At 39.2% G+C, this 18,744-nt stretch overlaps 1 protein-coding gene across 4 annotated transcripts in view; it reads right to left on the reverse strand.

Moving 5' to 3' along the window:
- The window catches only part of HIPK1 (homeodomain interacting protein kinase 1), a 38,813-nt gene that overhangs the window by 12,247 nt on the left and 7,822 nt on the right, over nucleotides 1-18,744 (reverse strand). For 2 of the 4 annotated variants that reach the window (XM_072997157.2, XM_072997156.2), the window contains exons 3-10: nucleotides 10,324-10,447; nucleotides 8,536-8,655; nucleotides 7,083-7,169; nucleotides 6,513-6,697; nucleotides 5,212-5,374; nucleotides 4,056-4,278; nucleotides 2,843-2,964; nucleotides 1,398-1,532 (exon numbers count right to left, since the gene is read on the reverse strand). In XM_072997157.2, the coding sequence (XP_072853258.1) occupies nucleotides 1,398-1,532; nucleotides 2,843-2,964; nucleotides 4,056-4,278; nucleotides 5,212-5,374; nucleotides 6,513-6,697; nucleotides 7,083-7,169; nucleotides 8,536-8,655; nucleotides 10,324-10,447 (1,159 nt within the window). The remainder of the gene's footprint in view (nucleotides 1-1,397; nucleotides 1,533-2,842; nucleotides 2,965-4,055; nucleotides 4,279-5,211; nucleotides 5,375-6,512; nucleotides 6,698-7,082; nucleotides 7,170-8,535; nucleotides 8,656-10,323; nucleotides 10,448-18,744) is intronic. The other 2 variants (XM_072997160.2, XM_072997159.2) reach the window with 1 other exon arrangement.

The raw sequence follows: 18,744 nt of genomic DNA on the forward strand, positions 1-18,744 counted from the left end.
TGTGATTAATTTGCATAATTTATAGAGGTCTCAAAATTCAGCTTTTCTCAGCAGCATGATTTGATTAAGTTTAGAGCTGTAAATTCAGTTTCCTCAAGTAAATTTAGAGGACTTGATCAGATTGGCCTACTGGCTGAGAAACTCAAAACAGTTCTCAGAAAGGAACTAATCAGGTAACTTTTAGATTCTACTTTCTAAGTTCCACATGTTACAGCAACTGCAATTACATCTTAATTGAACGCAGGAAGGCAGACAAGAGACCCATGAAACATTTAGTGATATTTTCTGCCCTTATAATTCTCATGTTTAAGAACCTGGCTTGCCTGCTAAGTTGCACACTCTGGTATATGTGCAACAATGCTGTAAGGAGCAGCCATTTGTCTTGGTGAGACTTTCATTCCAGCTAGGGTCAACAATGCCTTACGTCTCTCCACTGGAAAAGATACTCTGGAATTGTCACTTTAAAGCCACATAAGACAACAATGTATGTAACACATGGAAGTGTGCTTTGCAAGACATGTGAGGATACTAAGTGCACTGCAATGTTTTCATCAGCTTCACTGATCTGATTCTGTGGTTTTCAAACTGACCCGTTTTGTGGCACTTTCAACGCGAATTCCACTAAGGTACCAGATGACCCCAGAATGAGAAAATACGTTACGGAAATGTATACTGCTTCCTTTAGTATCTGTAGTGAATTTAAGAACAAACTAACCTCAGTTTAGAGATCTAAGAGCTCACCTTTAATCTCAACCAAGAAATGTAAATGGAATTGAAAGCAGGTTGGAAGCAACATCTCTCTGCAGATGATGCACACTGCCAGTGATTGATAAGAAATAATGAAAGGCCAGGGAGAATTAGGGTTGTCACTGGTCAAAGAAGGTTAAGAAATCTGAATTGTTAAAGCCATAAATTAATAAAGCATTTGCTGATATCAGAGGCTTTGAGTGCCTGAAACATTTTTACATGCAAAGAAGCTTTTTTAAAAAAAAAAGAGAGAGAGAGAGAGCTAAACTTGTCAAATCATGACTACCCAGATATCTCTGGCAAAGTCAATCTAAGGGCCATCCTCTTTGTTCTCAATCAATGAAATATTAAAAAAGATAGGAGAGTAAAGAAAAGAAGAAATACAATTACCACTCTTCTCAGGCTAGGAGAAGAGCTTGATCAGCATTCTAGGCTAGTAAAGAACAACAGTCAGTGGATCTGGATTCTTTACAGAGCAACACTACACATCAGAGTCAGACAGTGCTTCAGCAATGTTGGGGAGGAAAAACAACGAGACATTAAGATGTAGCAAGAACACAGCCACAAGATGGCACATGCTTCCATGCCCTCTGCAACTCTAAGTTAAAACAAAAACTCCGTTAGTGAACACAATCAAGGGAGGCAATTACCAGTACTGCAGCCGTCTGTTCTACTAGCGCTGGCCGGCCGGCTGCGCAGTTCAGAGTAAAGGGTACCGCATACTGCGGCGTGATGGTGGCTACTTGAGGATGAAGAGTTGCTACCATTAGTGGTGTACAGCTTCCCTGAAATGTAGATTAGGCAGTGAGTGAAACAAATGTACTGAGGCAACAGGGCCAGAAAGGCTTTCTCCCCAAGGATAGCAGTGGTGTTTTTGAGTGGCTTCCAGAATTCATAGGTATGCAGTGAAAAATCAATATGCTCTTCTACCAACAATTCAAAACCTCATGTATAAATTGATATTAAGCACACTTGTGTATCAATGAATAAGCCTCCTGTGTTTGGTGCACTCAAGACAAACCTTAATCATAAAAGAGATTTCTAAACTAGTGCAGGGAAGGCTTGGAAACAGAAATGGATCTAAAAATGATTTACTGAAAGTGTCTGATTGGTAAACCAGTATTCTGTTCTTTTGACCTGAATGCAGAAACAACTGCCTTCTATTTAAAAATGTAAATAAAGGGTAATTCAATCATTGGCATTATTTAGTTAAATGTTCTACAACCAAACAGATTAAAAATTTAGGCCGAAAGATAAAAAACCAACTATTTGTGGCATTTATGTAGAACAGAATGAGGTCTGTATTTTATTAGTTTTGAGTGCTTCCAAATGCCTTGCACTAGAAACATTAAAAAGCAACAAATAATTGGACACATTTAATTTAATCATGCCTGCCTGAAACAGTGTTTGCAATGACGCAACCCAAGTCCCACTGCAAAAACCATGAGATTAAGTTCACAAATAATTTATGTAACTATAACTATTTCTTATGTTTTAGATTTTGGAACAAACATCCATTTAAATATACATCAAATACAAAAGTATTTCTGGAAACAGAAACTGTTTTGTTTTCATGACAGAATACAAAATGAGCCAAGAGTATTAAAAATATTGAACTACATATTTTATATAGTATTCATTTTCTCAACTCATCTTCACAAGAGGAAGCAATGGCAATGTAAAAAGTACTACTTGTGAACAGAAAAAGGAAATACGATGAGGTATTCACTTAAACTAAATATAAGACCTTTATCTGTTTATAGTATCTCCTATATTAATTATAATTAAAATATTATTTGTGAACATATTCTGCAATAGGCAAAATGGCATATCTGCACTTGTAAATGAAAATTGCTTGATTTTGCTTAATCTTGGTATTGGGAAACATTTAATCCATATTTATAAAGTCCATAAGCAGGAAGGTAAGTAGGTTTAAATAACACCCTAGCAGCCATGTTCTGTTGTCTTGTCTTGTCTTTAGTAGGCAGGACTTTGCCAATGACTTCAAAAGAACCAAGAATTTCCAGTTCCCAACTTCTTCACACAATATTATCCAAAGGTATCTGTAACATTACTCTGCTGCTCCCACTTTTACCTGCGTAAGAACTCCTGACTGTATCTGTAATGGCTGAGCTGCTGGTGCCTGTGGCACAAGTGGAACAGCATTGTCCATTCTTACAGGAAAACCAGAGTGCTTTGTGGTTGCCTGAAGACCAGCTGTAAGGAAGAAAAACAAGGTCATGGTTAATCTGCTTTCCTAACTATCCAAATGTCTTCAGGAGCCCAATTACTAACAAATGAAGCATAACAAAGCTTCAATAACAGTTGTAATTATTAAGACTCAGAAAGGTGAAATCAATCTGCTACAGTCAGCACAAGGAGCTGGCTTGTGCTGATGGTAAAAGTAGGCCCTGCTGTGACTCTAAGAAGATTAATAGCAGCAGCTATTGTTTAAAAGAAAAATTGGGGAGGAATACAAAAAGATGCAAAAAGAAAAAAAGAAGAGAGATTGAAAATACATACTAACATAAATTTTCAGCAAAGCTAAAGTTTATGTATGCTCATAATGCAGCAGCATTACCATTCAGACAAGGAACACCAAAGGGCAGTTTTCCCTGGTATATCACCAACTGAAAAGCCTTTTCCCTTACACGAGAACAAAATCATGATAAATTGCCACAAACTGAAGTACCATTGCTGCTATCAGTATTTCACTACAACAACATGGCATATGAAACCCAAAATTCCCAACATGGGTCTTTCCCATGCTACATAATTAATTAATTACAATTAAAATTTCACAACTATGGAGGAAACTAACTTTAGAAACCAGCTATGGAGGAAACCAACTTTAATACTTTTTATACCTTCAGGACAGTGTGATTCAGTTGAACATGAACTGTATAAAGGTGACAAATGAAACCCACCAGATGCATAAGTCCCATTATTTGCATACTTCAATGAAAGCAGCAATGTATTAAAAGAAAACATTCCCAATGACCATGAAGGGAGCCATGGGCCATACTGCACTTGGCTACTGTGGCTGGAAATTCATGTGTGATCCCACCTTATTTCTGATTTTAGAATTTTTATTTATTTCAAAATCTTCTCACAGTTTAATTTGAACACAGGTACTATGCTAGATTAACTATCATTGTTAAGCAAAAATGCCATGTAATAATCTAGCTATGCAGATTCATAAAATCTTTAAATCATTATTCTTCATATAAATATGTAAAAAAATATCAAAATGTTTGTTTGATTCACTGATTTACATACTGCCCCATTAGTGCAAACAGTACACTTACTTTGAAAAGCAGGAGGACATACAATGAAGGTTTGCTGAAATGGGTCTGCCTGGGTGCAGATCTGTGTGGTTCCAGGTTGAAGGGAAACACTTTGCTGAGCCACACCAGCAACTGGTGCTGCAGATGATGGGTACAAAGCAGACTGATAATTCAACAATGAAACATCTGAATTTGCCAGAGACAAAGTTGCAGCAGCTGAAGAATTAGAAGCCAAAACACTAGCCTGAAAAAACAAGAATATCTCTATTAGAACAATCACTAGTCTTTAAAAAGCAACAACATCATAATAGCAACAGCAGGACATATTTGGCCATCAAAAATGTTTTGGTGTAGAGTTACCATCACCCTCCCCCAGTATAACTGATAGAAGACTGGAGGATTTATAGTCCAAAACATCTAGACAGTGAAAAGCTTCCCCATCTGTTATATATGATATGTGGCTGGCATAATACAGTGGTTAAAAGAGATGTAGTCCAAAAACATAAAAATGTACAACTCCAAACAATTCCCCAGTCAGTGCCCAAGATGCCTAAGAAATTTTAGTTCTCATTCCAGAACAAAAATATGCACACTTCCAGTAGTTAAGAGTGTTGGACTACGATTTAGGAGACCCAATATCAAGTTCTCTTTGGAGTATGAAACTCACTACACAATCCTGGATTAGTCACTTTCTCCCAGCCTGGCCTACCTCATAGGGCTTTTGCAAAGTTAAAGTGGGAAAGAGAAGAGTCATGTACAACATATTGCACTCACCGGAGGAATGTTTAGATATAAATAAGTAAAGCAATTATGTCTAATTTGCTAGTTGCTACAACTGGGTTCTCATAACGCATTTTTATTCTACCTTAACCTTTTCCTTGAAGCTGATTAACTGTTCAGAGCTAAACAACTAGTGAGATGCAGCTGGAAATGAGGGTTCATCATACAGGAACAGCAGCTCTAATAAGTATCCAGGCTATGGAGGATTTAACTGTATTTCAGCATCTCAAATGAAGTCTGGATTTCATAGGCAAAAACAATACAGGGGTAGCTGTACATGATTTGCTGCATGTATTTCAAAGTTTAGATCTCTAAAAGAATAGCTCTAAGGTCTGATTACAAAACAGCTTTCTTTGGCACATTATTCTTCACAAAAAAGGATAATGGAAGCAATTACCTGATGGTGCACAGTATTGAGCTGGTTGTTGAAACTCATGGTGAGGTTTGTGCTTGTGTTTGGTGCGACATGTGTTGTGAATGGGCTCTTTATTTGATTAACTGTGTCATACATATTAACTCTTCGCTTGCAAATCTCCATGTTCTGGAAGCAGGATTTCACACTGAAATATAGTAAGCATTTGAAAAAATCTTAGCTGCTCAGTCTACTTGGAGTCTTGTTGAAAAAGAGATTTTTTTTCTGTGGTTATGAATAAGCAGCTATCAAAGATTTTAGCATTTATATTTCTATGGTAGTATACAGTAATCTATTCCAATTCTAAGACTCAAGCAACAGTCAGTACCAGCTAATTCTAAATAATTCAGGTAAAGCACACACTAGTTAAAAAGCAGCTAAAAAGTGTCCAATACAACCCCCTGGTCTTCCCCTCCTCTATACACACCACTTGTATGTGACATAAATATTTTCTGCCTATGAGAAATCAAAGGCCACAGTGGAAGGCTGAAAAAGAAAGATAGCAGCCACCAAGTAGCTTAATCATGTGCTAGCACTAAAACAAGAGGTAAGAATTTCTTCAATTAAACACATCAGCCGAAATCTTGTTCGTCTGACAGCAATTTTTGGAAATTAAAAACCTGCCTTTTTTTACTCGTGGTCCTCAATGGCTTCTCCACAATGAAAGGGATCCCAAGGGGGCTCAGGATCTTCTGGGAGAGCAGAACTAGAAATTTTAATTTCTGAAAAAAAATGCCACTGCTGATATCCAGGCTTACACAGTGTAACTTCTGGCAATGACATTTCAGCCATGTTGTTCTAATTTAGTCTCTCTGATTATGACTTTTTAGCAAGATTTATAAGTGAGCTTGTGTTTTTGTTGTTGTTCTTTTTGTCTTCTGCTTGACTTATTAGCTGCTCACAAACAGATGAGCAACATGGGAAGATATGTGAGTAAATACTGCACCCTCTAATCCACAGTAAACTGCTACTCCGCTGTTATAAAATTCTGGTGGCAAATCATAAAGTGTCATACAAAAAAGGAGATGCATATTTGAAAGTTCTCCCAGTTTGCCACCAAACATCAGCAGCAGATTGAGAAATCTCCATTAAAATAAGGGACAATACTAGTTTCAAGAGCTTTTTAATATTGGGGAGACTGAGGTCAACGAAAATGGCTTTGGAGCCTGTATACAGCCAGTGTGTTATGTGCTGCTCTCCTGCAACCTAAAGTTTCTAGCAGAGGCAGGCTATAGATGTGAATCAATGAACTGACATTGTTTCATGCATCCACACCACAAACTCACTGGTTGCTGTGTGGGAAATCCAGTAGATGGTTCATTGTCACAAACGGATGGTTCAGCGTCTTCAGTGGAGTAATCCTCTTATCTGCATCAATTGTCAACATTTTCTTCAACAAATCAATGTATTCTCTTCGGTCAGCCTTCTCTGCCAACATGTCTGTTCCCTCCAAGTCTGTCGACATATTCACCTTGTTGGGAAAAAATTAAAACTTATCTTTTACTGTTGCAAAACCTTTCATTCTATGACAAACAAAACTGCTTAGCACACAAAGCAGTTTAAAGTTCCCCAAAAAGTATGTGGATGGTAAAATGAAAATCTCACTGCTTATATTTTTTAAAACACGGGTTCAAAACAAATCTACTGAACCAAGAATGCAATTCTAAGTATGTGTACTTAGAAATAAGTCCCAGTGAGTTCACAGCAGCTTAGGGTGCAAAGATTTACAGTCTCCTTCCTGCAAAAGGCAATGAGTACAGAACTCAATTAACTGGCCTGCAGAGCAAAGATACATTTTTCTGATTCTGAACTCTATGTTTCAACTTCAAAATGCTTCATTATCATTTATAGCTCACCTGAGCCATATCATCCAAACAGTTAAAAATATATTTCCGAGCCTCCTTTGATTTTATTCCTGTTTCCAACTCATGTTCTTCTGGTGTCTATGGAATAAAATACAGATTACAAACCATAGGTATAAGGTGTTAACATCTTTTGCAATAAAAAAGCTAAGCAAACAAGCAATCAGTCATTACAAATAAAATGCAGTAGAAACGACTGGACATCAAATTTTGGTACATAAGTTTGTGAAAGTGCATCAGTGCCACAATTAATGTTTTTCTTTGTCAAATATAAACTAGACTAAGGAAAGTGTCAAATATTTCACAAAACAGTCATAACGCAAGCTATGGAAGGCTTCTGAAGAGGAATTTAGATTCTGAAATGATAGTTCGTGTCTTTAGAATTGCATTACTAAAGCATAAATAAATGGTTTTGACAGTACAGTGGTGCCTTGCATAACAAGTGCACCGTTTAACGATGAATCCGCATAGCGATGCGGATTTAGCAATCGCTAATGCGATCGCATACCGATGGTCTAAATGGCCAAAATTCGCTTTGCGACAATCAGTAAGCGTTTCGCTTACCGATTTTCGCATAGCGATTTTTTTTTAATTAGCTGTTCGGCAGTTCCAAAATGGCCGCCGGACGCCCAAAATGGCCACGCACAGCGTTTTCGCGCCCTGCCCTCGCTTACTGAGGGCGCGAAAATGGCGGCCGGATGGGGAAACATCGCATAACGGTGAATTTGGGCCCCACTGGAACGCATTAAACGAAGTTTAATGCATTCCAATGGGTTTTTTCGTTCCATATAGCGATGTTTCCCCATAGTGAAGGTTAATCCGGAACGGATTAACTTCGCTATGCGGGGCACCACTGTATATAATTTTGCAGGACTGCTTACAGTGAACTACATGCACTCAAAAAAGGTGATGCCTTAAGTCTTAACATTGTTAAACTTTCTACAGGCATAGCTGCTGTAAATTTTCCCAAAGGTTATTTCCAAAGACTTCCCATTTAAAAAAAAAATCTAAATGCAATTCAATGGCTGAAATCCTGTTGTTTAGCATAGTAAGTTGCACTGGAGCAGGCCCACTGAATCAATCGAGATTTGGTGAGCCAACCATTGATTCAAATAGGCCTACTCCAGTTGTTACTTACTATGCTAAGTAACAGAAGTTCAGCCATTTTGGAAAGTCCAATTGACAGCACCTTGTGGTCATATTACAACATAACAGCTCCATTTATTGGATCTGGCTCAAAGGGCGTCTCTACTGTCTCGTATTTGTCAGATGCAGGAGTAGAACTGCATGATGAGAGCAGGCCGGAGGGAGAATGAGCCTGGCCTGATTTTCCAAATACTTCCTCTCTATGACTCCACTCCTCCCTCAATGACTTCCTATTCCACATGCTCACACTTAAGTATTTTCCTTAAGTAAAAAAAGTGAAAAGGGCAAGAAAAAGAGAAACCTTCAGCCTCCATAGTGGATATCCCAAGTTTGGATCTCTGTTAAAAAACCTGCTCGTTTTCGTTCCTGCACTTAGAAGATACTCAGCTGGAAGTCCTTGAGTTTGTGAAATGTAACGTATCTGCAACAGAGAAAAAAAGATACCTATGATGTATCAGGCTGGCCTGATAGCTAAATGTAACTGAAGAAAATATAGTTTACTTTAAGTAAATACATCAGGCCAATGAGTCTTAAAATAGTTTCAGGCAAGCCTGACAAAATATGAGTTCTGTGATAAAGAAAAAAATAAAAGTTTTCTTTACAACCTTAGGCTTTTTTAAAGTATTTTTTATTCTTATGCTTATTGCTCCAAATATTTTGTCAGTTGGAAGCATAAAAATCCCACATTTATCTGTCCAATTCTTAATACATTAAAAATGTTGTATCAATTAGATTTCTGCATTTAAAGTCCTATCTAAAGACTTGATCATCATTGGAGGTGAGACCGGATATCATTGGGAGTTCGACTGGAACATTTTAATGCCCCTTGAAAAATAGCCTTCCCCCCCCCCATGAAACAAAAATTTTATACAATATTCTCACCACAACAAAATTAGCAGTGTTTCATAGTTTTTCATGCAGTGGTTAAAATTATTACAGTATAGCACTCTTCATGCATCCTCATACTGTTGCCTAGGATAAGGACACTACTGAATGATTCAGCCCCAATTTGGGGTTAAATTACCAGTTTCTGACTATGCTGGACTGAGATCAAGCATAGAATCATTACTAGTGCTGTCAACAATGTAATAAACACTACTGTTCTCCAGGGGCATTTGAGCACATCTCATATCTAAAGAAGTTATATCTAAAGAAGTTATCATATCTGAAGAAGTTTCAGGTATAACGAATAAAGTATTGTAAGTGTTAAAAGTTTTTTCCACTTATCAGAGACAGCCTTAAAGGATACTTGCACATTTGACTTTAAAAAGGCTTGGCTGCAAACGAGACTACCCAAACCAGCCACAATCTCAAAGAAATCTTACAAGTCAGCTGTTATAACTCTGCCAGCTATGTATTTTCCCCCACTTGTTACAAACTGCCACTGCTACCATCTACCACAATTTGCTATGTTGATTAGGGCTCAACACATCTCAAATGTTGCTAGTCTCTGCATCATAAGGATCATCTATCTCCCATTAAGCAAATACATTAAAACAAAGGTCTTGTAATTGCCAATGTTTATTTTTGCATACAGAAACCATATAATTTTCAGAGTAAGGGGACTCATATTTACTAGCACTATACTTTTCCTATTGAAGGTTAATAGTACTGAGGATACATGCATTGAGTAGCAGTGGTACAAAACATTAACCTGAAGAACACTTCACATACGGCATTTCAACAAGAGTGCTTATAAATGTAACGAGAAAATGTATACATTAATATTTTGCTAACTATAAACTCATTAGGAAGCATAATTGGCAACAGTTTGCTAATACAAACCCATCTTGGGAAAAAATGGGTTTATGCTGTCTTCACTTCCTTTTCCCATGAATTTGATGTTTCTACCAAGCGTATTTGTAATCCAACACTAACAGTGTACATCCAGAAATAAATCTTGCTAAATTCAGGGACACTTATTCCCTAACAGGTTTAGGTCTGCACGTGTTAACTACCTCAGGATCAGCTCTGGGCACCTTTGTGTTATCTGGTGTACAGGTAAACTGGGAAAGTTACTATATATTCCAATCAAACATAGCTTAGAATCTAGATTGTAACTGAAGTTGCCCAAACAGTACATACTTACCTGATCATATTCTGAAGCTCCTGGATACAAAGGCCATCCAAGAAACAGTTCAGCTATCACACAGCCCAGTGACCACATATCAATAGCTTCACAAAATGGCAAACCCAGAATGATTTCAGGGGCTCTGCAAAACATGCAACATTTCATTTATTCATTATTGAACAAATCTGTAGGATGAACTTATGAACACTTCACACATTCCATTGATGCAAATATACATTAAAATGCTAAAGGTCATCTAATTGATTTTTCATAATAAATGAAGATTTGTACCAAAGGAAGGAAGGAAACATAGTAAAAGTGGTTATAAAAGCAACAATCTGAAAACCTACTAACTTATTGTGGCACCCCAGATAATTTATAATAATAATTATGTACCATCAAGGTCATTATGACTTAGGATTTTCTAGGTATAAGGTACTCAGAAGTGGATTACCAATTCCTCCTTCAGGTGGCACTCTAGGACCATGCACCTTGCCCAAGGTCACATCAGTGTCAAGGGAGGCAACCCCATCAGCCACACATGCTCTCATGTGCTGGGTAATACTGGCCAGCCCTACCCCAAGAAGCCATAGTGAGGATTCAAATTCCACAGTGCTGGTTCTACAGCCAGGTATTCCAGCCCATTGACCTGCAAGAGCTCTTAATTTGTTGTGCTTGATAAGGTGGGCTCTGGTGAATGAAAGCTTAGGCTTTAACAAGCTTGTTTAGCAATTAAGATGCCTCATAACTAAACACACTAGCATCGATATCCTTCTGGAACTTGTCAGAACCGATATTGTTATCTCAAAGTGTCTGTTCAAACAGAAATTATAGCATACACAGTTTCTACAACACTAGCACGGTACAGCAAAGGGGGTCAGAGAGCAGATCTTACCACATAGCAGAAGAGACATACCTAACCTAATTCACTTTTGCATAAAAGGTAATACACCAACTTGGAGGAAAATCCCTCTAAACTCAGCAAACACTACTTCCTAATAAATAGGTATAGCATTGATATACTACGTACTTTAAAAGCATTCTAGCAAGAAAATGCCCTGACCAGTTTAATACTACAGAATTCTATATTCTACAACTTAAGTCTGGTGTTTAATGTAATGACATGGCCTGGCTTGGAAAAAGGAACTCAAAAGCCACTCCAGAGGCAGAGCAGCCAAGTTTTCTACTAAATGGAAGAAATCTATTTTAAAATGTTGACATAAAGAGGATTTACAGTTGAGTATCAGACCTAACTTCTCTACTAAACTCCATGCTTCTCCCTTTATCCCAAGGGCTCCTAATCTCTGGCTGCTGCAGTTTCCCTTCACATTTACAAAAATGTGCTCTAGCAAATCCTCAAATTTCTAGGTAACATCTGAAATCTGTCACGCACAGTCTGTCTGAGCAACAAGAATGGCATCAGCAGCAGCAGCAGATTGCTACTGATTAAAGGCTTTCTTTTGCCTTTTTGGGATGCATGTCACTGTGCAGTGCATGCAAGCTGTGTTCACCCCAAAATCACAACAATAGTATGATGTCAAGCTGATTCTGATTTATGGTGACCCTTCTAGGGTTTTCTACGTAGTGAGTACTCAGAAGTAGTTTACCATTTACTTCTTCTGGGAGCATCCTGGGACTGTTCAGCTTGCCAAAGGTCATACAAGCTGGCTCCTCTGAGATGCACAAGACAGAATTGACCCCCCAAACTCTTGCTCCACAGCCAGATACCTAACCCATGGACTATCCAGTCAGCTCAAAATCACAAAAGGAAGCCATTAATCAGTGGTAATCTGCTGCTGTGCTGGCTAGATAGCTCAGTCGTTTAGGCATCAGGCTGCGGGGCCTAAGGTTGGAAGTTCTATTCCCCACTGTGCTTCCTGTGAATACAGCCAGTTTGTGTGGCCTTGGGCAAGCTAGATCCACGCTGCCCTTCTCAGAACAGAATGGTAAACCACATCTGAGCAACTAAGCTACACAGCAAGACGAACATATTATTTGATGCTTGCCCATGTCATCAACTGCATTTTATTATTTTAAAGAAAGGATAAACTGTTTCATGTGAAAAGATATGCAAAGCTAAGAAACAAGTCAGCAGGAAAAATAGGAAACCTATTCCAATTACACTGGAAGTTTTGGTGCTTCAGTGCAGAGGGAATGTAAACATATCATTTGTCTAGTGTTGTGCAAAACTGTTTTAGAATATTTTGTACACGAAAAATTCCCATCCACACCGATACAAGGAAACCTGGTACCTCTTCATATAAAAAGTTTTTTAAACTTTAAACCAGAGAAATACTTTCCCGTTGTGTAAGGCTTTGAACGTGGTGGCGCTGCAGGCTAAACCGCATAAGCCTGTGCTGCAGGGTCAGAAGACCAGCAGTCGTAAGATCGAATCCACGCGACAGAGTGAGCTCCTGTTGCTTGTCCCAGCTCCCGCCAACCTAGCGGTTCGAAAGCATGCAAATGCGAGTAGATCAATAGGGACCACCTCGGTAGGAAGGTAACAGCGTTCCGTGTCTAAGTCGCACTTGCCATGTGACCACGGAAGATTGTCTTCGGACAAACACTGGCTCTATGGCTTGGAAACGGGGATGAGCACCGCCCCCTAGAGTCGAACACGACTGGACAAAAATTGTCAAGGGGAACCTTTACCTTTTTAAGGCTTTGGGCAGGACTCTTGGGCAGGAATTATGCATACTGGTAGAACTCTGTGGTTTTTCAGAGCAAAGCTGTTCCCACTGGCTACACAGAAACAGCAGGCAAAGCCTTAGCTCCTCTACTTTGCTCTCCCTTCTTTATGTGTCTCCACACAAGTATCTGGAAATATTATTTCCACTTTTGATGAAAACTGGCTTATTCACAGCAAAGTGTGTATAATTCTAAGTGCAATCAAAAGCTTCTGAATATCTCCTAGCCACAAAAGAAGGGTGAAGAGTGTTTACAAGTCACTAAAGCACAGTTCTATTTAATATCCTAACATAGTTAACTAAAGAGACATGCTGTCATTCTATTTTCAAACAGTTTATTAGTTTAACTCTGTGGGACACACTTGCACCCAAACTGTTTTTAGCAGGATTCTGCTTGTGCCAGAGGAAGTGGAAGAGAGAACTCCCCATTAATTCTTCTGGCCTTCTTCAGGTCTCTGTGCCAATGAATAGGGTCCAGCAATCCTCTAGGAACAATGTGAAAAGTGGCTGCAGTCATTTCCCCTCTCCTCACTCCAGCAAAAGGCTTCTACTACATCCTGGTGCCTTTGGTGAACAGAAGGAGTCCTTTTATTCTGTGAGCGGAGTCAGACAAGTGTGCCGTCCTCGCAGACTTCCAAGAATGAAGAAAACGAAGGATGTATAGTGGGAGAACTGATTAGGCTGGACGATGATGAGGGTGGAACAAATAAGGCAGTAGAAGTGTTCTTGGCGGAGAGGATGAAGGATTGGGGGGAGGAGTTAGAGGATTGGAGGTGGGACGGTCCTAAAAAAGAGGAGGAGAGAAAGAAAAGGGGGGAGGAAGAAGAGAAGAGAGAGGAAAGCACGCAAACAGTGGAGACGGGAGTAGAAAGGGAAAAGGTGGCTACTTTGGTAAAAACTTTCCCTAACTTGATGAAAGAAGACGGATTGCTGCCGCTACCTAAAGGACTCGCCAAGGTGGGCACGGGTGACCAACAGGAGGGATGGAAATCGGGAGCAATTCTAGCCACCTCTTCAGGGGCGAACAGGGAGACCCTTGGTGGAACCAGTCCTTTCCTCCCCAGGCTAGAGGGATCGGTGGTGATTCACCCTTGCTGTCGAACAACTTGTTCAGTGCTGACCGCGCCGGTCGGGAACAAGAATTGGGTCACCCGCTTTGGGGGAAAGAGACAGTAAAAGTTAAAAGTGTTGGACCTGGGGGCAACCCTAAGAAATACTGTTTGATAAATGAAGACGATTTGCCGAACCCGTTTGGTTCTGAATTGTTTAATGAAGGAGTTAATAAAACGAATCCCTTTTTGACTGTTACATCGTCTCCGGCTGTCATTCCCGCTGAATCCCTAGGCCCGCCTACCCTAGAGAAGGAACCCAATCACATATTCACACATTAGCCAACCTGGATCCATATCACCAGAAGCACAGTGCTTTAAAACATATGAATCTGAGTGCCAATAGAGGTACTGTTCATTTGCTCTGCATGGAACTTTTTCCCCCCAGCATTCAGTGTGAAGAAGCAAATTTCTTCTATCAAAAAACACAGGAGTAGTGATGGAATGGATGTAACACTTTTTAGGTTCGACACCTGAAAGGCACATGCAACATCAAATCACAACAAAATGTTAGGATTTTTGCTTTATATCTATCCTTCTTAACTGTAAGCCTTGTGTGAAAAACAAAGCTATTAACTTTTTCAGACACATGAATGTATCCTAATACATCTTTCCTTCAATATTTACAGCTCAGTGGTATATATCAGGCATTCATTACAATTGAAAAGGAAGTTTGACAAAATGGCAACAGGCAGTGCAATCCAAATTCAAGGTACTGTACAGTAGTGCCCTGCTTGACGGTTACCTCGTTAGATGAGGAAATTGCTTAACGATGAGTATTTTGTTAAAATTATGTTTTAATAGGAAAAAAATCGCTTGACAATGATTGGTTCCCTACTTCGGGAGCCGATTTTTCGCTTTATGACGATCAAAGCAGCTGATTGTCGGGTTTCAAAATGGCCGCCTGCTGTTTCAAAATGGCTCCCCGCTGTGTTTAGGAAGGCTTTTTCACTGTACAGGCACCGGAAAATGGTCGCTGTATGGAGGATCTTCGCTGGACGCTGAGGTATTTCACGCATTGGAATGCATTGAATCGGTTTTCAATGCATTTCAATGGGTTTTTTACTTTTGCTTGATGACGATTTCGTTCTACAGAGATTTTGCTGGAACAGATTATCCTCATCAAGCAAGACACCACTGTATAGTGATTCCAGAATGGGCAGATGTCTCATGTGGTCACACATCTGCCCTGGTACCAGCAAAATCTCCTTCTGTGGGCTGAACTGTCAGCAAAAGAGGATCTGTTGGCACAAGCACTGTGCTGGCTGAGACCAGGTGGCAGAATCAAAATGGGACAGGGAAGGGATGGTCCTCAATTGACATGAGATTCAATCCCCTCTCAGCTCTAATCGATCATGCCATTACAAAGTTAGGATATGGTCATGGTAACCCTAAGTGCCATCCAACATGCTGAGACTACAAGATATGTCAATTCAGCACAGTCTTAGCTGGCTTAGCTGGCTCAGCCAGCCCCCAGTCATAGTAGCTAGTCAGGACTGTGCCCTTAAGTTTCTTTTACATAACAAGCATACATATGCTCTCTTCAGGTTCTTCCAAAACTCCTGTAGCTCTTTCTGTAAGACAAGGATGGAAGCAGATGACAAACCAAATATAGTGGTGCCCCGCAAGACTATGTTAATTCGTTCCGTGAAAATCGCTGTTTTGCGAAAACATCATCTTGCAAAATGCAGTTCCCCATTGGAATGCATTGAAATCCGTTCCAATGGGGACAAATGGTTGTCGTTTTGCGAAAACTGCCCATAGAGAAACCGTTTTGCAAAGCGCCAATCAGCTGTTAAAATCACTGTCTTGTGAAAAATGGTCCGGAAAACACCCGTTTTGAGAGTCGCAGACCTAGTTGTCAAAATTGTCATCTTGCAAAAATCGGTCCCGAAAAAGTCTTGTGAAACACAGTCCGAAACATCGTATAGCGAAAATCGCCCATAGGAAATACTGTTTTGCGAAGCACTATAGTGATCACAAAAACTCATTGTCATGTGGATTCGTCGTTTTGCGAGGGAATCATCTAGTGGGGCACCACTGAAGTGCAAATGCTACTCAGAAACAAATTTCTCAAGAAATGCTACTTTCTAATAAGGGATGGTGGCAATCACATCTAGAATTCAGTACCAAACTCATTCACAAGCTAGCTTTCATCTAAGTTAAAAAATGCTTGGTAAAATATCTATCTTTTGCAAGTATGTAGCACTTAAATTTACAAAGTTCAATTCCCAACAAATATACACTACGGGGATGCAATGGCGATAAAGAAACATCAACTCAGTTAAGTCCACCATTTCTTAAAAATAGCCACATGGCCAGAGCAGTTTCTTCTGAATTCTTCTGTACCGTCTGTTTTGGGATGAGGCAAACAGAATTACAGGGACTAAGACTGGATTTGAAAACAGCACTAGCATACTTATACAGTTGTTCTTCCTAGCTCTACTCTTTCTGAAATGTTTCTCAACACGTTTTCTTCTGGGTATCTTTTACAGCCAGACTCCAAAGAGGTGTATATAATTTACTAACTCTACTGAAGGCTTCTTCATATGAAGAACGCTTGTAACACAAACTCAGATTCAAAATAATTGCTTTAGGCCACAATCAGGATTGAACTTGGAGTGCCAAAAGCAAATACACTATGAGCATACTAGAGTCAAGTAGCCAGCCTATATACACTCTGAAGATGACTTAGCAAGAGCTGTCATATTCTTCATGTATTCTTGCCCTGCTCCCAAAGTATGACCAGTGTGAACAACTACCAGTCATATTCATACGTGAGGACACCATTCTTCCTTGAAAAGTTGAAACCCGAGTCCTTTTTACACATAGTACTACTTACCAGTTTTGAAACATAATTGGGTCATAAATGTAGTAGCTTTATGGTAGAAGGTTGCCAATAGTCCCTGTCAATGCCCCAATTTATTACTATTTTTAAAATATTTTTATTATCCCTTTTTCCTTAAAAGGAACCATGATGAACACAAGTACCAAGTACCTGTATTAGCTGTTACTCAAATCTACACATCCACATTCATTCTGTTATTTATTTCCAAACTCTTTGAACAAGACAGCCTTTGACTCTTTCAGTGTTGTAACACTTGTTAGTTGTTAATCAAGGTGGAGAAGAGTGCAGACATAGCTGCTGAATTAGAAGCACAGACTCTTGTTACTTAATTATATTCCCCATGCAATTTCAGAAGGAAAAAGAGCAATGGGAATCTTCTGTCCAGGCAAAATACTGCTGGAGCACCAAGATACTAACATTTTGCTGTGATGAATTCTGAATATTCCTACTTCAAGAATATTTTCAGTCTTTGCACTCTCCCAAATAATAAAAACATTCCAGAAAACAAAACTGCACTAAACCATAGACTCAGGACAAAATATTCCCCATTTGGATTAGAAAATGTTTTATCTTAAACATACTATACTCGTGCATGTGCATTTAAAAATAAATTCTTCTCAAATCCAAGCATCTGAACATCTTAAAGGCTTAATATATCTTATATTTTGCACTAGGGGTCTCAACATCAGCCTAAACACTAGACCTTGTTGAAACTGGGTAACCAATAATTAGAAGTGACAATGTCAAAATGTATAAATCTGCATTACCAGGACTGAAATCAAGTTTCACAGTGTAGCTGGCTGTATTGGTCCAATTGCTCTTCCACAAAACAAAAACAACAAACAATCAAAAAGTACAGTGGTGCCTTGCTTAGCGATTGCTTCATTTAACGATGAAATCGCTTAGCGATGACTTTTTCGGAGCGATCTTGTACTCCGTTTAACTACGGTTCCTATGGGTGATTTTCGCATAGCGATGTTTGGGACCATGCTTCGCATAGCTTCACTTAACGATGGTTTTGACAGCCTCATGTTGGCTGTTTTTTAAATGTTTAAAAATGTTTAAAAATATTTAGAATGCTTGAAATCATAAGTGTACTTAATAAACCCTTTGTTAAACTAATTTGACTTTGTTCCGACTCTTTTTAAATTTGTTGTAATTTTTCCCCCATTGAGATGCATTGAATAGGTTTCAATGCATTTCAATTGGGGAACCGTGTTTCGCTTAGCGATGTTTCCTATGGCAATTTTCGCTTAAGGACGGCAATCCGTTCCCATTGGAATGGATTATCCGGTTTTCAATGCATTTCTATGGGAAACCGTGTTTTGCTTAGCGATGAAATCGCTTAACAGCGATTTTTTGGGAACCAATTATCATCGTTAAGTGAGGCACCACTGTATTTCAAATTAACCTAGGAATCTGAAAGCACCAGCAGAGAGGGCAGAATGAACAAGGGTTATCTTTTGAGAATGACTCTGCTTCACTTCTGTGATTCTATGCTGGATCTCTCTCAAGAAGAGTACAGAATTTTCATTTCCTCCCTGAAAACAACAGCTGGGCTTCTCACTTTAAAGCAGTGTTATAAACAGGTAAGCAATAATAGCATTAGATTCAAATCCTTATTCTGAAACTATGCAGATTTGCATTTCACAGGACCACAGAAGAGTAAATTCAGATGCAGTGGATGCTTCCCACCTTTAGGCAGCTGTTGTTCACACTCCTACTTCATTCATACAAGGATACAGCCAGACTTCAGAAAAGACTCTAGCTACACGAACAGGAAATGTTGCTGCTT

The sequence above is a fragment of the Pogona vitticeps genome, chromosome 4 (assembly GCF_051106095.1).
Source record: "Pogona vitticeps strain Pit_001003342236 chromosome 4, PviZW2.1, whole genome shotgun sequence".
In the NCBI taxonomy this organism is placed as follows: Eukaryota; Metazoa; Chordata; class Lepidosauria; order Squamata; family Agamidae; genus Pogona; species Pogona vitticeps.